Genomic DNA, 26,044 nt, shown 5'->3' with positions numbered 1-26,044 from the left:
GGGAGCGTTTCGCCGGCCGGAGGGTTGGCTGCCGTAAGGCGATGGGAGAGCGGGGAGCGGGTTGGGCCGCTGTGCCGGGCGCCGCGGGGCCGTGAGAGGCGGTGAGCAGCTCCCGCGGGCGGGCGGGCCGCCGAGACCCGCGCCTGGGCATGAGGAGGTGAGTGAGCGAAGGGCCGCGGGGGCGGGCGCTGCCGCACGGGACCTTGCTCGGCGCCTGCGGGTCGCGCTGAGGCGGCTCGCTCGGGCCCTTCCGCCTCAAGTCCCCCGTTCCGGCCCTTTCCTTGCCCGCCGGCCCCGCGCTGGTGGCGCGGCGATCGCTGCGGGCCGGGCCGCCCCCGCGGCGGGGCGATGGAGCCGGGCCGCAGCGGCCGCTCCTGTGGCGGGGCAAGGCCTGGCGGCGGGGCTGGGCCGGGCGGTTCGGGGCCGCGATGCGTCTCGTGAGGGGAGCGGGCCCCGCTCTGCGTTTCCGAGAGTTCAGCGTTGAGCCGCGGCAGCCCCTCGCACTGACCTAACAGATGTTTCGGGGCTTTCCTTTTCTGTCCTGCCCATATCCGCCCGGAGAGGTGCGGGAAAGTCTTAACGCGGGCGGTGCTGGAGTAATTCTAAAGCTTAGCTCCGCGTCAAGCCTGCTGACTTGCATGTACGTTACATGTCGTGTCGTTCCTTGCAGGGCGACGAGCAGATGCATCACGCTTGCCTTTAAATGCTGCGTTACAGCGTAGAGTTAAATGTGATTCGGTTTTCATTTCATAGTCTGAACATATGCATTTCGTTTTGTTGAGAGGAGTTGGATGTCATGTTGACAGAAGGGTTGCCTGCAGAAAGGGAGTGAGGGTGTATTGATGTACACTTGCCAAATCTAGTATACTAGATGTGCCAAAGTATTCCAATAGTTGAGAATTATTTTTGTTCTTCCTCTGAAGTAGAATATTTCTATCAAATTCATAACACCTCATAGCATTTAGTGGAAGTGTTTAATTTACCTTTTCTTTTACAAGTCATGTTACTATATTTGTGTCAGACAATATTTAAACTTCTATTTTGAAGAAACAATTTCTATTTTTTTTCATCTCTGGCTTGTATTGCAGACATTTAATTCTATCTATGTTGAGCTGGAACTACATTTACTGGCTCCTAGTTTTAACCTTCCCTTGAAAATGATTTTTGGACCACTGAAGAACATAATTTAACATCTCAGCCATTCAAAACTTGGTATTTAAAGTAAAAGTTCTGTAAGAAACAATATCATTTATTACAGTCTCTTCATTTTATAGTCTGGATCACAGCTACAGATTTGTGTGTTCATCCTGAAACCTGATAGCTGATTCAGATGTCGCTGTATAGTTCATCTAAGGCTAATGCAGGGTAGAAACAAAGTTCTCGTATTTCAGCGCATACTGTTTTCATGATGAGATGTTCCTGTAGTGTCAACAGTGACTCAAGGCAGATAAAAAATGAAGTTAGGGAAGCTTTGCGGTTAGGTGGCCTATTATGGCCTATCTCTGACGTGTTTTTAAATGCTATTGTTCTTTTTTCCCCTGAAGTATGGTAGTGTTGGAGTCACAACTGTGGTGCAGTCGTAACCACGTTTTGCCTGTTTCTTCCCAAAATCATTTGAGTACAGAAATAATTCAGGTAGTAGGTGGGGTAGAAGAACACAACTGAATGAGCTCTGACAGTTAAATGTTCATGGTGATGATTAGACACTCTCTGGTACACACAGAGTTGTGTAGTTGCTGATATGTTGTCAGTGATGACTTGTTGCTAAGCAGGATGTCTTTGGTTCCCAAGTTAATTCATACTGAGGTTTAATAGTACATTCTGGTCTTAGTCTGATAAATATGTGCTGTTTATTAAGCAAGTATACTTTACTCATGGAATTGATCAATTATGTGGAAAATGGCTGTAAAAAAATCTTAAAATCAGTGGTTTACCTGTGTATATTTATACTATATATCCAGAACTTAACTTCCCTTTTTAGCAAGCTTTTCTCTGCTGTTAAAAATTTATCATTTTTATTATTCTGAAAGAAGTGGATTAGGTTTTTTGAGCTGTGTATTTTGTTTGGTAAGGGACAGGGGTGGTAGATGAGGATTTTAAGGGAAGGCAATTTATATAGTGCTAATGAACTTTTTCTTGAGGGAAAACCTTTTGCTGCTGTATTTAGTGGCTTAATAACGTCTCTGTGGATGCCTGGAGCTTTGAAAGACTGACCATGCACTGTATAAAATCGTTATATAATCTAAATGCATCTATTAACATATTTCACACTGAATTCTCTACTACTAAACACGTGAAGATTATGTAATGTTGCAGCAATGGACCTGCAAGCAGGGTACATAGATTAAAATAGATAAGAAAGAATATTTTTAATAAAAACTTAATTTTTTTTAAGCTCTTGAACAGATTTCTATGTTACTACGTTGTTTCCATACAAAATCTGAGACATACTAAAGTGAAAATGAATGATTTCTGAAATAGGAAAGGTTGTGATCTCTGTAATGTGAGAGAGAGTTGTTTGCAGCGTGTTGGGGGTTGTTTAACTTTGTGAGATGACTCGCAAGAAGGAAAGTTAAGTAAGTTCAACACCAGCCTTTGAAAACTGAGAACACAAAGTGGAACTATGAAGAACAAGACTATATTCTTGTTGAAGTATCTGGAAAAAGTAAGGGAAGAGAACTAGACAGAACTTGGATGAAACTCTTTAATATCTGAGTAAACTTATGAAAACTAACAGTCATTTAATCATGTTTCAGGAAGTGTGGGTGGGGGAAAGACCCTGTTGTGTTCTTCATCAGTTTTCATATAAAACATTACTATTTCAGTACAATACTGATACCAGACTCTTTTGTTAATCATCAACAAACAGTAAAGCCCATTTATGTAAATCAAATGAAAAATGAAGAAAACCACTTTTTAGCTTGAAAACAGATTGACAGTCTTCCAGACTTGATATCAGTTGAGATCTGAGATCTCAGACTTTATCTGAAACTTCAGATTCTGTCCCTCAGATTTGCAGACGGAAGTACTTTAAATCCCACCATTCCTGTGAGGTGCTGTAGCAGCAGTGTGTGAAGGTGATGCTGACACCCCCGGGTGACATCCATGGGGATGGCAGGTGTGCTGAACTTGGTTTCAGTGGCTGTGTCGTGCCAGAGCCTTGCTGGGAGGCTCAGCGAGTCAGCACAGACAGGTCTGAAAGATGCCACTTTGCATAAATTTCAGGTCCTCTGTGACAGTTATTACTTTTCTTTGGAGGGAAAGACTTTTGTTAAGTATGGTTTTTGTTTAAAAATGAATGATGAAAATAATTACAGCACTGTTGGATTTCATTGATTTCTGATAGCTTCTGAAGCTGTGAATCAAACTGAGTGTGAGAAGTAGCAATAGACTTTGTGTTATATGAAGGCCATCAGAGAAAAGATCTGGAGGAACAGGGTAGCAAGAGGAGGCACAAGGACAGATTATTTGCTTTTTATCTACTGAAGTTAAATCCATAAATAATCATTGAGAGTCTCCTTTAAATGAATGCAAACTGTAGTATCACAGGTGAGGAACCCTTTTCTTTCGTCTTTTGAAGAAGAATAAGTCCTGTTAACATACTGCTGACCTTTTTTCATGTTCCAGTGTGATATAAGCTGCAGATATTTATATATGTGTATGAGATTTACTTTTCCATCTGCTACCATGTGCAATGAAGTATTTTCAGATTGTTCTTATTTAGCTTATGGATTGTGAACTGTAATGCTTGGGATAATGTTTAACTAAGGTGTTGTCTTCCAGGGTATTTTAATAACTGGAAGTGATATATTTCCTACTTGTTTAAGTGAATTCTCCTTCTATAGAAATAAAAATAAAAGCTTCCAGGTTTTTCTTTGGAGTTGCATGTTGCAATGCTGGTACAGTTTGTTTTTTCATACATTGGTTATTCCTTACTGGAACTGTCCGTTTCTATTATTTAAAGAAATGGCTATTATAAATTACTGAAGCTTCCATTTATCTTTATTTTATTGACACAATTTTCTACTTCACTAAATCAAAATGTTATGTGGGACAGCAAATGCAGTATGCTTTATTAGAAATGAGTAGTCACTAAGCATGGGAAAAAGCTTAACAGTGGAAAGCTTCTGTAGTATATTGTTTGCAAACCTGAGCAGTATCTTTAATCCTGTTCATCTGAAATTAAGGGTTTTTTTTTCCCTTTCACTTACGTGTGTTTTCTGCATTTCATTACATTTTTTCCATAGCCCGTTGCTTCAAGGAATGGAGAAGGAAAGGAAGTAGACAGCAATAACAAGTAGAAATGGGTACGTCCATGATCAACAGCACTATCGAGAATATGTTCACTCTCTCAGATTTTGCTGAACTGTTTTTTCTCTGTAGAAAGAGTGTGACTGTTCACAGATTTAAATGATTTTTCTGTTCTTTTGCTTAACATTAACTGTAGTTCCCCAATTTCATTTTGCTTTTTTTTTTTTCTTGTAAGTGTGTCTGAGTTTTTGTTCTGTTTTGTTTTAGGCTTTCTGCTCTGGATTTGCGTCTTTGCGAAATGCATATTGCATTGTTTCACAAAGGTTGGACCCTCCAGTAGAATTTGTCAAGATCAGCGCACATAAATCAACAGCTTATTTCTCTTGAAGACTTTTGTGTGTCTCTTAAAGTTTTAATCACAATGAATTCGGGCTTATGGGGTCAAGAAAAAGCAAGTTCACCATTTTGGGAAGAGCGTATCTTTTATTTACTTCTCCAAGAATGCAGTGTCATAGACAAGCAGACTCAAAAGCTCCTGAAAGTGCCCAAAGGTAGCATCGGACAGTTTTTTCAAGACCGTTCTTCTGTGGGACACTCCAGAAATATTCCTTGTAAAGGCAAGAAACTGCAGATTGGTTTAAAGATTCTGGAACAGCCTCATGCAGTCCTGTTTGTGGATGAGAAGGATGTTGTAGAAATCAACGAAAAACTAGCTGAGTTGCTTTTGGCCATTACTAACTGTGAGGAAAGATACAGTCTCTTTAAGAGTAAAACCAGGCTAAGTAAAGGTGTGCAAATAGATATTGGCTCTCCTGTTAGAGTACAGCTGAGAGCAGGAGATGATAAATTTCCTGGAGTTGTTCGCTTCAGAGGACCCTTGATGCAAGAAAGGTCCTTGACAGGAATATACTTTGGAGTAGAGTTGCTGGTAAGTTTCTTGCCAAGGAGAAGCATCGTATTTTAAAAGATGAGCTAAAAATCTTGTATTTTAAGAGGCAGTCGCCGTAATTTGTTTTTCTAGAAGGATCATTACTCCAAGAAATTCTGTAACTTTCAGTCTTTTCATAAGTATTGTTATTACACACTATATCATGTCAGCCTTGTATTCTCCATGATTAGTGAAGCTTGATGTGGTGCATGGGCTGACAAAAAGACTTGAACATACTGTGACTCTTCTAGCCCAGAAAAATTTCATTGTTTACATCTTCATCACAGCAAATACCTGAGTCTCAGATTTCTGTTGAGTACTTTGTTTTTCCCTATGTGTGACAGGATACAATCTATAAATAGAGGCTTGGATCTTAGGGCTGCTGGTTTTGTAGAGCACTAAAAGTCAATTGGCAACTAGTTAAGGTAGAGAGTGTTGCCGTTGTGGTCTTCCACTGAGATATTTCTGCAAAATTCATGTCAACTGTAAGCTTTTGAAGGATTAGCTTCAGGAGAGTACTACTCTTGCATTAGAAGTATATTTTTCAAAGTCCTCTTTAAAGTTTTCCCTAATTCTTTGCAATTCCCACTAAGAACCTCAGGGAATATCAGGCCCAAGTGCTTCTGAAAAGCAGCTTTCTCTATTTAGTACCGAAGTGGAATTTTTGAATGCTTAGCATTACATCTAGTATGAAGTAGTTGTGTCTTGATGTGGCAAAATTTGATGATGGAAGCAAGATCTGCACCTTAAGAAGGCACTCTTCTCTGAGTAGAAAGGCCTGCAGCTACTCTGATCTAGTGACATCTCGCTGTTTATTACTGTGAGATAGTGCATATATTTTCCACAAATGCCAGCAAGAGAGTTCTCCCAATGTGATGATAGTGTATTGGGCAAACTCTTAACTGCAGTTTCTCCAAAACACTGGATTATAGAATCATAGAATGATAAGGGTTGGAAGGGACCTTTAGAGATCATCCAGTCCAACCCCCCTGCAGAAGCAGGTTCACCCAGATCAGGTCACATAGGAACGTGTCCAGGCGGGTCTTGAAGACCTCCAAGGAAGGAGCCTCCACAACCCCTCTGGGCAGCCTGTTCCACTGCTCTGTCACCCTCACAGTGAAATAGTTTTTTCTTATATTTAAGTGGAACTTTTTGTGTTCCAGCTTCATCCCATAAATGATAGATTTTCCTCATGAAAGATGTTCCAGTCCCCTGATTATCTTGGTGGCCCTGTGCTGGACTCTCTCCAGCAGTTCCCTGTCCCTCTTGAGCTGAGGAGCCCAGAACTGGACACAGTACTCCAGATGAGGCCTCACCAGGGCAGAGTAGAGGGGGAGAAGAACCTCCCTTAATGTTACTTCTTGAACCTCCCTTATGTTACTTCTGTTGTAGTAGGCTGCTTTTGCACAAAATAAACTATTTTTTTTTTTTTTTTCTTATTTTCACTCCTCTTCCTCCTGTGACACTTAGGAAGAAGGTCGTGGTCAGGGCTTTACTGATGGACAGTACCAAGGCAAGCAGCTGTTCAGATGTGATGAGGACTGTGGGGTTTTTGTTGCTTTGGACAAACTGGAGCTGGTGGAAGATGATGACAATGAACTGGAAAGTGACTATGCAGCTCCAGTTGACGCAATGCAGGTAGAACTTCCTCCTCTGGAGATCAACTCCAGGGTTTCTCTGAAGATAGGAGAGAGTATAGAGTATGGGACAGTTATATTCTGTGATGTCTTACCAGGAAACGAAAGCTTAGGATACGTTGTTGGAGTGGACATGGTAAGAAAATAATCTGATTTTAATAACTTTTGCATGTGTGTTAGGTAGTAAATTACATGCAATGTAACAGAAGAAACATTCCCCACAAGCTACTTCAGCGGAGGCTGATCTAAAATGGGAACTAAACATTTGTGTTCAAAGATGCTTCTTGGTGGAAATTGGTTTTTGGCATCAGGTAAATGGTATCCTATTTGATGCTAAACACTTTGAGGAAAAATACTCTGGTTACTCTGAGGAGCCTCCACTGAGCTACTTGCAATGTTAGATGTCAGTCCTGAAGTCATAGAGTTGAGTGTTTGTCTGTCAGACTGGCTTTGTTCTGCATTTTTTAAAAGTAGCCTGGATGCCTTTTTCTTTGTTAGCTATTTTTAAAAGCTTTTTTTTTTTTTCCAGTGTAAGTTTGATTTGGTTTGGTTTTACTTTATTTTACCTTAAAAATCTTGAGTTAATCACTTAAGAAAATGTGAAGCCTCCCATTAAAAATTATTTCTGTCAACTTTAATATTTTCAAATGACCCGTTTTCAGATTTTTTGGTAGTTGAAGAATGCTTTGGTTTCACAGATCTAATGCTTCCATCTTCTTGATTGCAGTAGCTGTTGCCCGACAAGGCACTGCAATTGCTCTAACTTGTTTGTCAATAATGGATTTTAGTAGAGTCCTTTTTAAATTAGGAAATATTTCTCAGAAGAACAGTTTTTAAGTTTGTCTCTAAAGACTATATTATTAAATACAAAATACAGGAAAAACTAGATGATGTCAAACTTTTAATTTTCCTACTCTTTTATGTTCCTAAAGACATGTGTGTGTATTTTGTACATTGTAAATCTTCTCTTGGGATACATGTAACATGTTTTTCTATTTTTAGGATAATCCTATTGGAAACTGGGATGGAAGATACAATGGAATACAGCTGTGCAGTTTTGCAAGTGTTGAAAGTACACTTCTTCTGCATATCAATGATGTTATTCCAGGTATGTTCTGCTTTCGTAACCAGAAGGCAGACTTTGATACCATCTCAACCTAGGCACAGTTATATGATTAAAACAATACTGTGGAATGAATACCCTGAATTCACTTGAATTAATTTAACTTTCTGTGTTATACTTCTCCTCAGTTTCCCCCTCCTTTTGGTTACAGTCTCACTAATAGAAAATGTTTAACATTGAACAGAATTCATGTCAAATTGTGTTGTATTTACAGTATTACACAGTTGTATAGTATTCATGAACATGGGAGTGTCTGTAGCAGGATCTTTATTGAATGCTGTTCAGTTTACTTCAAGAGTTTAAATATCTTGGATCAGAAAGCCATTCTTTCTGTGGTGGAAATGTATTCATAGTATTATTTATGCATTCTGTAAGTACATGAAAAGTCATAGCAAGATGGTGGAAAAATCACTATCTGCTGTAGTTGACTCAGTACTGTTAACTTGTAACCACTTCAGTCCACTGATTTCTTTTCCAAAGAAAGAAAAGTTTCATGTGAAACTTGGGTTTGTGCTCTATCTGAATCATATCTGAATGAAAGTGCAGTCTTGCACAGACTGTAGTCAGTAACCATTGTGTTCTCTGTTAAATTTGGCTAACTTTTTTATGTTCATCTGCTGCTTGTTTAGTTGAGATGAGTGTTTTTGCATGAATTCTCCTCTTGTCTCTGGAGAATTCAAGAAGACATGACCATTTGGTGGAAAAGAGCACTTATTGTAGATATGTTGGTAGGAAACAAGTTTTAGAACTTCGTGCATCTGTTTCCTGTAATGGAAGCATACACCATACACTGAAGGATGTAAAGTCAGCCTTTTTAATGTGTTCCAGAAGTAATGGTTAGCCTCAGAATAACATCATTGCTGATGTGATAGAAGCAAATCCTATATATATATATGTAAAATGTTGTTTATATCTCAAGTTTTGCTTCAGTTTGTTTTAAAACTTAAAATGCCAGGCCTTGGTTCAGTTTCAAGTTGAACTTCTCTGTGACAGAGTAAAAGCATAGGGAAAGGGTAGCTAATACTGTCTTCATATACCATATTTTAGAGACTGTATCACAGGACAGGAGACCTCCCAAGCTTGCCTATACCTCAAGAGGTGGTGGTGACAAAAGCATGTTCAATCATAGTAAGCCAAAGGCTACAGGTATGTATGGGAAGTGATTTTCTTTACCTACGTACAAGTGAAAATTTCTGTTGCTTGCAAAAAAATGTTCCCTTGCACTTCCTAGCACTTCATTTATTAGTTCAGTTCTGTATCAATTTAAATTTCTTTGTAATAGAGTATTACTGTAAGTTCTCATAATAAAGATGGCACACAGTTTTAAGACTGCTCAAAATACCTTCGCTTTCATGAAGAACAGTTTGAGGTTTAGCAAAATTTGAAGAGTGTATTACCTACTTGGCTAGTATAGCCAGTTGAGGGGTAAATTCTGTTTTTCTGAAAGTGTGGTGTGTGGTTGAGTTAGAGTTTGCTGTTGTCTTCCTTCTTCAGGACTAGAAACTTTCAAAATTTTTAGCCCATGAGCATATCTACTTAATAGGGAATATGGTTATTTTACTGTGATTCAAAACCAAAATTGAATTCCTGATTGAAAAGCTTCTCTTGACTTTGGTTTTGGACCAGCTCTGAACACTCTCCAAAGGAGAAAAAAACATGGAAGGGAGAAAAATTAATTTTTGTTTTAAAGGCAGAAAAAAATTCAGTGGCTTTGGAGTTTAATGGTGGTTATTTTGCATTATGGAATACTAAGGACAGTTTATTCTGTAAGCTTTAGTTCTACCTGGCATTGGATGCTGGCAGAGGTCGTCTTCACTGAAGTAACTATGGTTATATTTTGGCAGGAGTAGGAGCTGTGTGGAATTGGAGAGGTAACTTCTGTGCCTACTGTGATTGTTATTTTTTTTTTGGCTCTAGAGACAATCCATACCTGCAGTACATGGTATCTCAGATACTTTCTTGTAGCCGTAATTTATATTAAGAAAAATTTGCTCTTGAGGTGTATTTCCTGGCTTCTTTTCAGACTAGTGACTTGAAACACCAGCTTGGAGAACAAAGTTGCAAGCTTAGAACTGTGTTAGCTTTGATGCGAGACTTTGCTGCTTTGTGGATAGGCGGTTATGTCATCTTGAAATTATACTAACAAATTTATACTGTGAAATAAAAGTGTGGCTAACCTTTTGTAAACAGTGCTTATTCTCTTAGGTAAATGTGTTGTTTTCCAGGACCTACCTCTGAACCTGGAAACAGAAACAGATCTGAAGTTTTCTACACATTAAATGGCTCATCAGTTGACTCTCAGCCTCAACCAAAACCCAAACCTCCGTGGTATATTGATGAAGGTAAAGAGAGATGCTTTCTTTCATATACTTTATTAAAAAAAAAAAAAACCTGAAACAAAACAAGTTGTTTTGATGTTCTTCAGATAAAACAAGTATGAGTTTAAATTCAAAACAGTTTGAGTATGTTGTCTTAGAGGAAGACACACTGTATCATAAAAAGCATCTTGGAAGCCCATGAAAATATACTCTCAACTGACAGACCTGTGGTTTTATCCTGCATGTAGGAGATTACTTTCTTGGCAGCATATGTGCAGCTCTGTGGGAATGCATGTGTCTTGCAGGCAAAATAAAAGCTGAGGCTTGGAAGAAAGATAGGAAGATATTCCTTGTAGCCAAGTATATAGAGTAATTTTGTTTTGCCTGTCTTTTTGGTAGCTAATGTTACAGAACTAAGGGAGCTATACTGTTTTGTTATGGCACCTAATCAGTCTGAAAGTAAAAGGGGGGGAAGTAATCTGACTGAGAGTACGTGGGGTTTTTTGGTGTTTTTTAAAAGTTATTTCTGTAAAATCTCCCTCTGAATTCTTACAAGTATGGATGCACATACCCAAAGGATCAGTGTGTCTTGATTGACTTCCAGATATTTTGTTCTCTGGTTAACTTTCCTAAAGTGTGGCTGGCTGGCTTAGTGACTGAAGGGGTAAATACTGCAGCTATAGCAATAGTAGCCCCGGAATTCCATGAATGGTAAAACAACGTGGGTTCAAATCCTTTCCTCAGTCACTGACCAATGAGTTCTTCCTGGTTTTGCATATTACAGTCGTAATCCTTGGGGCTGTGGGGGCAAAACCAAAAGTTTTCAATAAAAACCTTCCTGTGGCTTCTGGCTTAAATCTCCTTTCTCTGTGGTTCATCTCGGTTGTGGTAAAAGTGATAGGGCTACTACAGCATCTCCTCAGCCACTTCTGTCTCTTCAGTGCTGCCAAGTGATAAACAGCTTCCTAACTGTCCCCAGCTCTTAGTGCCTTCTATACAGGACACACACACATTAAATCATGATAGCCAAGTCTTTCCTTTTGTTAGATTGGAAAAAAAACCATTTCTTTTAAACTTTTTTTTAACATTTACTAACATCTTGGTTTTGTTTTTAACAGTTGCTGAAGACCCTGCAAAATCAATTACTGATTCATCTCCTGGATTTGGGCATTCTTCACCACCACTACAGCCACCTTTAACAAATTCTGTGCCTACAGAGAACAGATTTCACTCCCTCCCTTTTAGCTTGACAAAAGCATCAAGTACTAATGGTACTATGGGACACAGTCCTCTCTCCTTGTCTGTTCAGTCAGTCATTGGTGATGTAAATAATACTGCTAACCAGGAGAGTCCATCAGGAGCAGGCCCAGTCGGGAACTCTCATGGCCTTGAAGCAGGTTCCTTGGCTGAAGTAAAAGAAAATCCTCCTTTCTATGGAGTAATCCGTTGGATTGGCCAGCCCCCTGGAGTGAATGAAGTGTTGGCTGGACTGGAACTGGTAAATATCCACTGAGGTTCATATTCATATTAATGACATGTTGCCAGTTGTGGTTCTGAGAGTTGGTGTCTGTGTATTTGCACAAGCAGTCACTCTGCAGGAAATTGTCCAAACAGGTTGCCATGGGATCTGCTTATAACATAGCAAAATCCTTAGCTGAGCTCTGACTTTGATGGCTGCTCTAAACCTTGTTGTGTCAGTATGACTGTTACAGTCTTAAAACTGGTTTTGATAATCGATGGTAGTGATACTGTAGATTTGACAGCCATATGCTTTGTGTTCCTCTCGGCCCTCTGTAAATTCACAGTTGTTGCAAACATGAGTTGCTCTTTTGTACTGACACTTGCTCTGTAGCAGCTGCTTGTAAAATTTCAGGTAAAGCAGTGTATGATTATGTAAAACAACCCACATCTTAAGCAAAGTGAGAATGTGCCTGGAATTTCAGCTGTTAGAATAAATCTGATAGTAAGCAGACAATATACCTTAAGTCATGTTACCGAAGATAATGATAATTTGTCACTTTTCATACTACTGACTTTGTGTTGTCTTTCTTTGGTGTACATTTTATGTGTTCTGAAGCAGGTGTTTTTCTTGTGCAGACCACAGTCACACTGAAAGTATTCACACTACTCAATGTTCAGTGATTTTTAGCCGAACTTTGAAAGGTGCTCAGTAGTGCATGCATCCCCTTTCTAACTACAGAAGGAATCTGGAATGACTAGCTAGGTTAGTTATGTTCCAGTGTTCTTGTTCTCCTCTCTTACCTCCTCTCACAGCTGCTTACGATGAAATTTTTTTTTTGATGGAGTGAAAGTTTAAGCATGAAGGAAAAAAGACTCAACTCTTAATTTCCTCAGTAAATCCAGTTAAAGAATCTCAGCTGAAGCTTTATACAGTAAATGCAGGAACATTGTATAGCAGGCTTCAGAGTTGCCTGACTTATAGGTAGATATTTTATCGAATTTCTTACTGCAGAATTCTGGAAATAAGAAAAATAGTGACTTCTTACTTGAATTTTCAGGAAGATGAATGTGCAGGTTGTACAGATGGAACGTTTAAAGGAACTCGATACTTCACGTGTGCTCCAAAGAAAGCTCTTTTTGTCAAACTCAAAAGCTGCAGGCCAGATTCCAGGTTTGCCTCACTACAGCCAGTTTCCAACCAGATTGAACGCTGCAACTCTTTAGGTACTGAGCTTCTGCTTATTACTTAGCAGCTGGGAACTGACATGGGTTTTGGATGTATTTATTCCTGCAATATGTTCTTTGCATTAAGCACTTGAAAATCTGTATGGGTATTACTTAAATGAGAGTAATGAATAGAAAATCAGAACATAACACCTCTATAGATTACTTTTTTTATACTTTAAAATAAGAAAATGTTTATACATTTTATAAAATGAAGGGCTACTTTATGCTGTATGGGTTTTTTTTACTTTTGAAGTTGTAAAGCTGTCTTGATGGAAATGGTATTTGCAGCTCCAGCAATATGGGATTGCATTATCAGAAATGAAGATAGTGATTTTTCTGTAATGTCAAATTATTTTCTAAATATTAACATAGAAAAGCAGGTATTTTTGTGATGGAAGTTAGCAGTGAAAAACTGGTTTTTTTTTTTTTCTAATACTTAAAAGTATTTTAGACTTCTTGGGTCATGTTGTATTGTCTGGGACAACAGCAAAAGAAAAAGTGTCTGATATTTGTAAGATAGTGTGAACAAGGCATAATGAGAAGAGAACTTCATTCCTGCTGGATAAAATTAATTCAGTGCTGCAGGCTTTCTGAAGCACTCTAACATGCATTGTCAGTGGAATGTAAGGCTTTGTTCACTCTGGAAGACATAAGTCTCTGCTATAATAAAATGCTATTCTAGTCCAAAGAGGGAATGCTTACACTAAGGCAGCAACTTAGTTTTAAAACATTAATAGGAAAATCTCAAGGGGAATAAAATTTGAGGCTTTAAAGTGTCTTTTGAAAAAAAAAATTTCAGCTTTTGGAGGTTACTTAAGTGAAGTGGTAGAAGAAAACACTCCTCCAAAAATGGAAAAAGAAGGTTTAGAGACAATGATTGGAAAGAAGAAAGGTATCCAGGGTCATTACAACTCCTGTTACTTAGACTCCACCTTATTCTGGTAAGTTGATAACTTGTATAGTGGCATCCCATGCTAGAAATACAGAACATGTGGTCTTTGTTGTAATGACTGTCTGTTACTGTGCAGCTCCCAAAGCCAGGCTCCACTCTAACACAGAGGGCTATAGTTGTGTCCCAATGTGCTGGCCCTTAGCTACCTGTACTCCTTTTGGCTGAGTGAGTTCCTGACCTGGAGATGGTGGAAGGATGAAAGAGTACACAGGCCAGGGGGTGGAGGGAGGGAAATAGTTCTGCCTGTGCAGCTGGTTTAATTACTCTGCTGCAGAAAGAGTACTGGGTTAGAATGGACTTCTACTATTTAGTACAGCTGAGTTGTCCTCAGTCCTTAATTACTTCTTGTTGAGAGTTTTAAGTTTAGTTCTTCCTGTGGCTTTGCTTGATTTGTTTTATGTTGCTTAGGCATCTGAACGGTTGTATTTTCCAGCATCAAAACAATCTTCTTTTTTTTCCTTTGTAGCCTGTTTTCTTTTAGCTCTGTGTTGGACACTGTGTTACTCAGACCTAAAGAAAAGAATGATGTTGAGTATTACAGTGAGACTCAAGAGCTGTTGAGGACAGAGATTGTGAATCCTCTGAGAATGTAAGTTAAGACGTGAACTAGTCTCTGGTCTAATAGAAATTTTTTACTGGATCTTACTGTGTACACATTCCCATTGCAAACCCAAAAAGTTTGGCTAGTTACTGCTGCCAATCTGTTGAATTATTTATGTATTTTTTCTTGTTCTTCGTGGTAAATTCATTCAGTGCTAACTAGAAATAGCTATTCATTACTTGGTGATAATCAAGCATTGCTTGGTGGTCACCATAAAGCTATTGTAAAATTTGTATAGGTTTGAATACAAAAGCATTGGTAAATACGCTTTACGTTCATTCACAATGTTCATATTTGCAAGTTTTTAGTGCTGCTACAAGGACAGTATTTTGGTTTTCTTATGTAGAATTTCACAATTGGATAGATTTGACGGGGCTTTAAAAGTTTCATTACTTTTTACATGTGTCTGCAAGCAGTTAAAATGCTTTTATTAAAATAACATGAGCTTTGTAACTTCTTTGGCACAATGAACAAAGGAAATATGGCAAAAAGCTGCATGACAAGTTATTTGTCTTTAGCTATTTTTTTTTAACATGCAAATAATATACTAGTAATTCTGAAATTCTCTGGGCTGTCACTGAACAGTTTATCACAAAGTTTTTATTTTGAATCCTGGAATAAAATGATGGCTTCTGAACCCTTGTTCTTGTAAGGGTGTGTGTACTTTGTCTGGTGTGTTCTAGGGTTTTGTGGTATAGATAGTAGCAGAAATCTTAACTGTCTGAGAATACTGAAAGTCTCACTACTTCTACCTTTCTGCCATGCCTGAAACTTTCTTTGCACTTTTGGTAACGTTTTAGAGGAAAAGACGGAGTGCTCAAAACTTCAACTTCTTAGGGCAGCAATGCAGTTCTAGATCTTTTCTTAAATATTGATTTTTTTTTTTTTTTTTTTTTTTTTTTTGGTAAGCAACTCCCACAGTGCTGCTGTTCTGTGACATTCTGAAAATGATATATTAAGCAGTGCAAATTAGAGTGAGAACAAAGCGAAAGTAATTGACTCACAAATGAGAAAACAGTTATCCTGTTGTGTTAATGTTTACAAAGAGCTCTTAAAGGTTATTGCAAAAACACTGAGCACTGCACTAAAGTTTTATTGCTTTAAAAAACTGGAAGTCATATTGAATATGAGTCAATGCATAGTTTTGAAGAAATACTGTACACAGTTGAAGGATGTGAGAGCCTGTGTTTCAGCATTTAAGAGGTGTGTTTGTTTCTGCTTCTCTGAGTTGATCACAAACTAGCCTAACAGCTTATGAAACCCGTTTCTCTTAGATACGGATATGTATGTGCTACAAAAATAATGAAACTGAGGAAAATACTTGAAAAAGTTGAGGCTGCATCAGGATTCACTTCAGAGGAAAAAGGTAAGTGGGTGGTTTTTCTTTCTTTGGGATTTGTAAGGATCATAATATGATGGAACTGAAATACCTTGCTGTGTAATTATACTAGAACAAAGCATACAAATATTTCTCTGTAGCAGTAGTATATCTGCCAGAAACTTGAGTGACCACTGGGCAGTAAAAAGGTCTTCTTTGGGACTGTAAGGAACCCTAGCTGGACAGTTTGTGCCATAACAATCTCTCACTGACTGGATTTTTTTTCTTGCTTTCCTGTGTCTGTGTAACTCCTTTCTAGCAGCTTTTTCCCAGAACTAAAGACTGTGATAAGACTAGAGGCTTTGTCCTGTTTCAAAATGTCACTTTAGTTCATGAAGAATAATCTTTCCAGTACAACTTTTCATTGTCACAATGGTTATTTAGTATTTGAAGAAATAAAATGTGTATATCATGACAGAAAAATAAATTCCCAACTTTTTGATCTTCTGCTGCATGTAATGATTAATTAGCATTGTGTTATGTAGCTGTTACAGTTTTGTTTGGGAGAACAGTACTTTCTTTGTAAATGCTAAATGCTGAAAGGCAATATTTATTGCAGTTAGTGGCAGGGAGAGAAATACACCAGAAAACTCTTGAGTGTTGAGAGAGAAGGCGTCTTGGAAGGTAGTATTGGCTGCATTCTTGATTAGACACCTCAGTCTCTAGTCAGATGAACTTTGTACTAATGTGTGGTTTTTATGCAAGTGTTCCTGTCACTACTCCTCACTGCTTCTCTGCAGTTTCACTGTTTTCTTTCAAAAGCTGTTATTTCTCCTGGAAAAGTTGTGTGGTCCCAAATGATTCCTCTGAAATAGAGAGCATCTTTTTAATCTTTACTGGAAAGCTTTGTTACCCTGTTGAGCCTGTGCCTTTTATTAGGGCCATTTGACACCAAAAGAGTAGAGGTTTGTGTCATGAAAGTGTTCAATTTGTCATAATCTTACTGTGTTAATAAAGCTGTAAGAATGAATATTTTTCCTACACTTTCATTTTAAATCAGTCTTGAGTAATGTATCTGGTTTTGCAAACTCACTAGCTTTTTTTTCTCTCCCTCCAGATCCAGAAGAATTTTTAAATATTTTATTTCACCACATTCTAAGAGTTGAGCCACTGTTGAAAATCAGGTGAATCTTTTTTTCTCTGTAGAATTCATATTTTTAGAGGTTGATGTGAGAGTATCTGCTGCCTCTCAAATTGACACAGCTCTTAGAGCACCTTTGACTTGTGATTTGTATTTCTAATGAGATTCGATATAATATGGTTAGATTGACAAATTTTACAGTATTTCTTACCTTTTGGGATAGATGGATTTTGCCTCACTGGTCTCGCATTGCAAAAGCTCATGAACATATTTTCATGAGCACCAGACAAAGATCCTCTGTCTTAGTGCTGTCTACTTGGGAGCTGTACTGTCCTGGAGAAGGGCTGCTGCAGGAGGACCCTATGGCACTTCTTGATATGGCCTACATCTTATCATTTCTGGGCCAGACTGCAGAGACTGCTGAATCAGTGTTTAAGGCACGGAAACTGATTTTGCATTTCTTCTTTAAGACTAATGAAAACATTTCAGTAGTTTGCCTTGATCAAGTTTGGCATCTTGTGCTTTATCACATGAACAGCTACTGGCATTTGTGTGCCTTCATCTGTGACTGTAGTACTGCAAGGCTTCAGCTGTCACAGCTGAGCTTAACAGAGGTAAGGGTTGCTGTCCACTGCTGTCATTCTGCTGGCTAGCACCTGACTGATATTCTCAGGTTCTATGTGTTTCCCATAGCTTTTCAGTTCTTTCCTGGTCGCAGGAATTGTGTTTATCTGCTGCTGTAGGCCAGTAGTGTGAGATGTGGAAGTGCCCACGGTGTGTTGTGCTGTGCAGAGACGAGGGAGCTGCAACACCGTGAGTGGGGGTCTGTGAACAGTACACACACTGCAGGGCACGCTGCGGTGCTGCTGCGAGTACACCCAGGCTGTCTTCTGTGCTGCTTATGTAGAGAATTTTGAATGAGTCTGAAGGGATGAGAAAGCAAGGCATGTAATAAGTCTGGAACTGTGTTCCTCCTCTGTCTAGACGAAATTCTAGGTTTGTAACCTACTGTTAGATTAAAACCCCCAGAACACAGCTACTAACTTCAAGCATGTATTGGGTCTATATAGAAAAGTGTTTAAAGAATAGCTTACCGTCTTAAGGCCCTCACAGTTGTTGTTACTGCTTGTCTTCAGTTCTTTGAAATATAATGTGCTGAGAAATCCCTGTGGCTAATGTATTACTCTGGTGGAATAGCTGAGGTACAATACTATGATTATAGTAATAGCATTTATTATTATAATTAGAATAATAGACTTCCATGTGAGAATGTATTTCTAGGGTATGGTAGGTTATAGATGTGCTGCTGTGACAGAAACTGCATCTGAAAGGAGTAAAGTAAAAGCAATGGCAGATGCTTCTTATTCCACTTCATGTTTCTGCACTGCATTCCATATTTCTTTAATCTCTCCTTTGTAAGGCTTGACTTTTGAGGTTTTAGTGACATCTGTCATGCAGAGAACACAACGTATGTTCTGCCCTTCAGCTTTTAGCACTGGAGTTGGTATGTTTTGTGCACATACCTTAACTCTTAAAGAGTAATGCAGGAGTGTCCTTTCTTCTTAGACAGAAGGCTTAAAATTAATGGTAGTAACTTTGAGCATCATACTCCCAGAATCCTCTCAAACACCCTAGTGCCCTGTAAAGAAACATTGGCATAAATGCTGGCTGGGATAGGAGAAGGTTACTGCAAGCAGGAAATTTGATGAAAGTTCCCAGGAATTTCATCCCAGGACATGACAATGGGATGAAACAGCTCTTACCTAAGTTTTTTTCCATTTGCTATTGGAGCCAGTTACTCCTAGATGCTTTTTCTCCATGATGACAAAATTTGTTCCTTCCTTGTAAGCACAGTCTGATATATCTCTTCTTATGTCCTTCCTGAGTAGATTAGATTACTCATCTGAAGCTGTCTTCCCAAATATCTCAGATTTATGTTTATGTAAGAGATATAGTACCTGAAAACATTAGTATTTAATTTTGACATATGACCTCAAAACTTAAATTGGTAGCTTAATCCTTCTGTCTCTCTTGCTGTCCACAGAAAATTGTGCTGTGGTTTTGTCCTTTCTGCTTTTTTGGTTTTTTTGGGAGGGTTGGTTTGTGAGAGGTCTGTGTTTGTTCAGTGAGGTTTTTCTTTCCCTCTTTTGGTGAGGATGAAGAAGTTTACCCAGACCACTTAAAATGGCTAGCCTTGGCAGTTCATTTAGTAGCCTGCTTTCTTGATGTTTGCCTAGGTGTGGAAGGTTTAAATCTGGATTGTCCTTTCAGAGAGTTTGCTATTAGCTGTGTTGTGAGTAGAGCAACATGAGCCATCCATATTAGGAAGCAGTGTACATATTTCCTTTTAATCAGGGAATTGTTTCATTAAAGCCAGTCAGGTTTTTTCTTAACTCCATATTGGGAATATCATACTGAAGAGAATTATTGTTGTTCCTTTTGATGTTTTATTACTGAAACCCTCACTTGTCTTTCTAACGCAAGCTGCTTTACTGTGGCGGAATTTTCAACACATATGCTTAGGAAGTATTTCTCAGGTGGTAGTCCAGAAATGCATAGGTGAATGTTTATAAACCATACATATGAAACTTCAGTAAGTTTCATACTGAAACTTACACTGGTTTTGTTTCTTAAATAAGTCTTTCTAAAATCATTCCACACATAATATTTGATTGCTTGTTGTCTGAGGTACTTTTTTTATTGTTGCTGTGGTTTTTTGGTAGTTTGTTATTGGTTGTTTTTTTTAAGGCACACTATATTCCAATTTAGAAAGGATGCTGTATAGATTATTTCCTGGTAGATGTTATTTTCCTAGTAAAATACAGTAGAGCTTCAGAATCTTTGTTTGTTTGTTTGTTTGAAATCTGTTTTTAGATCAGCAGGTCAGAAAGTCCAAGACTGTTACTTCTATCAAATTTTTATGGACAAAAATGAGAAAGTTGGAGTCCCAACAATTCAACAGTTACTAGAGTGGTCATTTATCAACAGCAACTTGAAGTTTGCAGAGGTTGGTGCCAGCTGTTGCTTTATTAGCAGTGATGATACCTTGGTATTTGCCCATTCAGCAATTGGATAAAAGTAGGATTTGGCATGAAACCAAAATGCGGACATGTTGGAAATGGGAGCACTAGGTCAGTGGTACAGGCTGCCTATGGTACAAAAATGTTTTCAAGTTTAATTAGTGACATGTATCCTTGGCCTGAACAGACCAAAATAATTTAGGTAAAGAATTGCTAAAAGAAAACTTTTTAGTTATTGCCAGTAAATTGTCTTAAGAAATTGTATTTTGAGATAACCTCAATTTGTAAAACACTTTACAAAGGGAAGATTTTTTTTTTTTGTTTCCTCTCACACCTGATGGAGGAGTGTTGTTCAATATATTTGATAACATACTTGAGCGTGGCTGGGACCTGTGACACTTGACAATGACATAAATGCCTGCTTTCCTGTAGTTTTGTTAGCTGTACTTTTTCTCAAAGACTTAATTTTGTTTTCTCATCTTGTTAGTTTTGAAATTAACAATCTGAAAGCTTAAATGAAATGGATATGTTTATAGCATTATAAATAAATTTCTAAATGTAGATAAATTACCTTTCTCAAACTCATTACATTATATTCTGGCATTTAACCTAGGCACCTTCTTGCCTGATTGTCCAGATGCCTCGTTTTGGAAAAGATTTCAAAATGTTCAACAAAATTTTTCCATCCTTGGAATTAAATATAACAGACTTACTTGAAGACAGTAAGTATATAACATTGCATTGTGTAATGGAAGAGAGTTGTTGAGAGTGACTAACACAGTGACACTAGATCCTCCTGATAATTTTGGTGGTTTGGTTGTAGGTTCAGAAGAACGTGTAGAATATAACTTGCTTGATAATGTTTATTTAATTCTTGAGTATCTGTAGACCTAAACTTCTTATTTCAAGATGGTATTGTTAGAATTGAGTTATTAGCAGCAAAACAATTAATTCATATGGCAGGTTGGAAATCTTAAAAGCTAAGTGTAGCACCAAGATTGATTAGCAGGAATTTACACTATCGACTACATCTCATTAGTCTTCATCAGTTTGTGCTGTTTGTAGGCTTTTTGTTGTTAGTTTGTCAAACTAGAGAAAGAGAACTTGAGAAATAGCATCTAAACCTGCAGCGTGTAGTGATGGTGCATTTTTCAGCTACTAATCTATCACTTTGTTTTGTGACCTAAATTTGTGACACTTGTCATCCACAGAAGTTTTCATTGCATTTTCTAAGGAAAGACACCCAGGTTCAAATGTAAGAATTAATAAAGCTGCTAGAATTGATTAGAATAATAGGGACTAAGCCAATTGTACCAATATGATGAGAGAAGGAATTATTTTAAAAGCTCTTTTCACTTATTCATGCAGTTGATAGAACTTGTATCATCTCTGTTTTGCATGTTACCACACTATAATGTTTTCCTCTTCTTCCCTCTGATGTAACGTGAAATAAGTTAAATACAGTGATAGATGCCTGCTTTGATTGGCAATCTGGTTTTGACTTCTTTTAATGTAGTGTTTTTCTCCATTTGAAGTAGTAATCCTCCCTCCTTTCCATAATCCTCGTTTTAAACAAAAAAAAAAGCCTCCCCAAATTAGAGAGTAATATGTTCTTTAAAAACACAGCTCCCAGGCAGTGCCGTATCTGTGGAGGGCTTGCTATGTATGAGTGCAGAGAGTGCTATGAAGATACTGAGATCTCTGCTGGGAAAATCAAGCAGTTCTGCAAAACGTGCAATACACAAGTAAGTTGTTCTTTGTTAGTCTCCAAGGCTTTAAGCCAGATGGTATCTGCTGTAACCATGGACAGAAAGGCCCAAGAGCCAGTGAGCCTTTGACCAGTGTCCACCATGCACAGCCCTCGGCAACACATTAGGGACCCTCCTCATCCTGAGGTGTATTCATTCACCAGCAGCTCCTTACTGAAAACATGGCTGCTGCCAAATCTAGGACTGAACACAGTGCAGAAGTAGTAATCGTAGGCAGCTCAGAATCTGTTTCCTGTAGCCTGCCCTAAATCTTAATTTGACATATGTGCTGCATTGTGGGGTGTTTTTTGGGGTGTTTTTTGTCATCTGAAATATCACTTCAATTGTAGGTTCATCTTCATCCCAAGAGACAGAGTCATAAATTCAACCCATTGTCACTACCTAAAGATCTGCCGGACTGGGACTGGCGACATGGCTGCATCCCGTACCAGAAGATGGAGTTGTTTGCTGTTCTCTGCATAGAAACGAGCCACTATGTAGCTTTTGTTAAATATGGGAGGGATGACTCTGCCTGGCTCTTCTTTGACAGCATGGCAGATCGGGATGGTAAAGCTTTTATTTATTCTTATTAGTTTTTTCTTCTTTTTTTAATGTGTATTACTACTGTAAATTTCAATGCCTATTTCTTAATGGTTTGGGGATATTGGTGTTTAACTTTTGATGTACTTGATGCTAGGACACTTATTTTGACCCAGCTTTACCTCAACACATTGATTTCATAGCAGCCACTAACTTGCATAAACTGAATGTCACTTAAATTGGATACATTAGTAAGGAGATGGAATGGAAGGAATTTTTAAATAACCAATGTGTGCTTTCAGCTTATATTTATATGGATGTACACAATTAGCAGGTAGTATGCAAATATTTGTATTACTTTTGCTTAAATAATTTAGTGTCGCCGTTCAGATGAGGGAGCCCTGGCCCAGGCTGCCCAGGGAGAATGTGGAGGCTCCTTCTCTGGAGGCTTTCAAAACCCACCTGGACATATTCCTGTAACTGATCTAGGTGGGACCTGCTTTGGCGGGGGGGGAGGGTTGGACTAGATGATCTCTAAAGGTCCCTTCCAACCCCTACCATCCTGTGATTATGTAAACAGAATAAAAGAAATAGTCACACATTACATCTATGCCATTCCTTTGAATCTCTTTAGAGTTATCAGTGGAAAACTCATACCCTGTGATAATATAAATGTGAGTAAAACAAATATTCTTTTAGTGCTTCATTAAACAATGTTTAAATGAGGATGCCATTCAGCTCTGGTACCTGAGAAGAACAGTAATAGTTGCAAGTGTCAGACTCAGAGTAACAGTTCTGCATGAAGAATTCTTGAAGCCCTCTGTTCCAATGCATGTCCGTGGGAGGCAAAGAGTCTTCCCTCCTGTTAAAAATGAAACTGCTATAGTGTTCCAGTCTCTTTGAACAACGTGAAGGCATTCAAGCTTTGTTTCCTTGTGCTTGAAATGTGTCCAAGTGAAGTCTGTAAAGAACCACTTTATTTCAGGAATGTAGATCACATGAGATACTGAATAGACCTGCTGCTAGTCTCAAGGGATTATTGTATGATAAATATTTTTCTTCAGCTAGTGCTACAAGCTAAAAATACCTGCTGGGAAATAGTTATGGATGCCCAATACTTGTGGTGTTTTAATTTGCTCTTTTTCACACGGAAAATGGTCAGGAGCAAACTCTTTGTCTTGCAATTCAGGTAGAGGCATTCATGGTTTATAAATTCAGCAGTTTTTGCCAGTTGTCATGTTATGAACAAATTTGTTATGAGCCAGCAATGTGCCCTCATGACCGAGAAGGCCAATGGCATCTTGGGATGCATCAAGAAGAGTGGGGACAGCAGGTCAAGGGAGATTCTCCTCCCCTCTACTCTGCACTGGTGAGGCCTCATCTGGAGTCCTGTGTCCTGTTCTGGGCTCCCCAGCTCAACAGGGACAGGGAAGTGCTGGAGAGAGTCCAGCACAGGGCCACCAAGATGATCAGGGGATGGGACCATCTTCCTTATGAGGAAAGGCTGCAGGAACTTGGGCTGTTCAGCCTGGAGGAGATTGAGGGGGGGAAACCTCATTAATACTTACTTAAAAGGTGTTCATCAAGAGGATGGGGCAATACTTTTTTTTTTTCAGTAACGTCCAGTACTAGGGGTAATGGACAAAAGCTGGAACACAAGAAGTTCCACTTAAGGAAAAACTTGTTTACTGTGAGGGTGACAGAGCACTGGTGTGGGCTGCCCAGGGAGGGTGTGGAGTCTCATTCCCTGCAGGTTTTCAAAACCCACCTGAACGTGTTCCCGAATGACCTGAACAAGGTGGACCTGCTTGAGCAGGGAGGTTGGACTAGATGACCTTTTGAGGTCCCTTCCAACTCCTGCCATTCTGTGATTAATATCTGAGATGGAGTATGTATTCAGGTCACTCTGGAAGAGACCTCGAAAGATCATCTAGTCCAGCGTACTCTAGAGTAGGTCACACTGGAACTCATCCAGGTGGGTTTTGAATGTCTCCAGCAAAGGAGGTTCCACAAATCTGGGCAGCCCGTTCCCATTGTACATACTTTTTTAGTGTTAATGAAAACCCCAAGTTCTCATTCTGGTGAGGTTTTTGTGTGATGGTTGTGTGGGTGGGTGTTTGTTAGTAAACACTACGAGATACTCTGACATCAGCTGTGATTTTTCTGGAACAATACGCTGTGTAAGCTTAGCCTGCAGCAGCCTAGAATGGCAGATGGAGGTTTTTTTAGAAAGCATTTTTCAAGAACTGCTGATGCTGTCTTAATTAAAGTACATATAAAGAATAAATATATGCAGATACTATCCTAATCTGTTTCTCTTTCCTTATTGTTAAAAGGAGGTCAGAATGGCTTTAACATTCCACAAGTTACCCCGTGTCCAGAAGTTGGTGAATACCTGAAGATGTCTCTGGAAGAATTACACTCACTGGATTCCAGAAAAATTCAAGGCTGTGCCCGAAGGCTGCTCTGTGATGCTTACATGTGCATGTATCAGAGTCCTACCATGAGTTTATACAAATGAACCTCTGGAGAACAGGAGAAAGTGTGGAGTTATGGACTGTTGCATTTGCTGCATTTTTTGGTTAGTTTTAATGCAACCGTTGCTGGCAATGGGTGCGATGACAAGGAAGAAGTTGAGAGCAAAAGGATTACTGTTCCAAAAACTACATGTGGAGTTCTGTAATTGAAGTATTTAAGCATTTTGCACTCTAGGAAGTGTGCTTCTTTGTGTTTGTTTTATAAACAAAGTCTAAGTGAAGTTACTAAAACTTAAAGCTTTAAGTGCATTATTATACACAGGCTTTTATGAAATGTTAGAGGTGGAGTTACAGCAGGAGAAACCTCCTTAATCCACTGAGAATGTAAAGATACACAGTGTTCTTGCTCAGTGTGTTTCTGTGGACTAAGGATGATGATTCTCTTGTGTTTCTCTGTCCTCTCTCCCCCTACTTCTCCCCACCATTGATCTTTTTTCCCTGTTGTAGATTCTCTTTCGAAGACAGAATAACTTCAGTTTTTGGAAGATAAATTTTAGACTGTTCATTGCATATTAATTGTTTTTTGCTGTCTGTCTACTACATTCTTTTCAGTTCACACATTTGCATCTTCAAAAATTAGTGTTTATTTAAAGATCTGAATTCCTGTCTTGTAAAAATGAAGCACACAGATTTGCTGTTAACTAACTGGCAATTTTTAGGAAAGGAGGAGAAAAGGGTACTAAGGAGAAGCATAATTGCCAAAATATAAAATTAGCAATGAAAGTTAACAGATGTCTTTTTCTACGTGTCTATTTTTAAAGAAACAAAGCAGCCTGGAACAAAACAGCAACTATATACAAATGATTCGAGGACAAAACAATAAAATAGTGGATTGCCTCAGGGAATGTTACTGAAGTGGATTCTAGTGCTTGGTAAAACAAAACTGACTTTTCTACAGTACATTAAGCTCCTACCTGGGAATGTTGTACATCTGACTCATCATTTCAGGATTCCTAACAAATATTAAAAATCTGTGTGGAAAGATGAACCTATAAATAAAAGTAGATCAGAGTTTTACTGTACACCAAGTACCTAATGAAAACTAACTTGAAAAGCTGCAAAACTTGTGTTGATGTAAAATATTACAGTTGAAAATCTGGTTCCTGTTTGCAATGAAATACTGTTTTAGTTGCTTTTTAGCTACTTTTGTCTACACTGACTAGCAAACATGCAACTCTATATAGATATATACAGTAAAATCTGGTTGTACAAATTGCATATATATGACCTGTACATTTTCAA

At 38.6% G+C, this 26,044-nt stretch overlaps 1 protein-coding gene across 5 annotated transcripts; it reads left to right on the top strand.

The window, feature by feature from the left end:
• Positions 1–26,044, top strand: CYLD (CYLD lysine 63 deubiquitinase). 5 transcript variants are annotated; one of them, XM_062007273.1, is made up of 18 exons: positions 1–157; positions 4,248–4,307; positions 4,519–5,179; positions 6,650–6,817; positions 7,819–7,924; positions 8,987–9,085; positions 10,165–10,281; positions 11,376–11,755; positions 12,777–12,942; positions 13,745–13,886; positions 14,364–14,486; positions 15,773–15,864; positions 16,934–17,000; positions 19,832–19,964; positions 20,591–20,699; positions 21,604–21,722; positions 22,076–22,292; positions 24,602–26,044. In XM_062007273.1, the coding sequence occupies exons 3-18, from the start codon at positions 4,673–4,675 to the stop codon at positions 24,784–24,786; spliced, it is 2,730 nt and encodes a 909-aa protein (XP_061863257.1). In that variant the 5' UTR covers positions 1–157; positions 4,248–4,307; positions 4,519–4,672; the 3' UTR covers positions 24,787–26,044. The 5 variants fall into 5 exon arrangements, 4 of the variants coding, with proteins under 4 accessions (XP_061863257.1, XP_061863255.1, XP_061863256.1 ...); XM_062007271.1 differs by having other exon boundaries at positions 6,650–6,952; XM_062007272.1 differs by lacking the exon at positions 4,248–4,307 and having other exon boundaries at positions 6,650–6,952.

This window comes from Colius striatus, chromosome 14 (assembly GCF_028858725.1).
Source record: "Colius striatus isolate bColStr4 chromosome 14, bColStr4.1.hap1, whole genome shotgun sequence".
Lineage (NCBI taxonomy): Eukaryota > Metazoa > Chordata > Aves > Coliiformes > Coliidae > Colius > Colius striatus.
The sequence above is the reverse complement of the archived record's forward strand: the minus strand, read 5'-3'. Positions and strand labels throughout refer to the sequence as shown.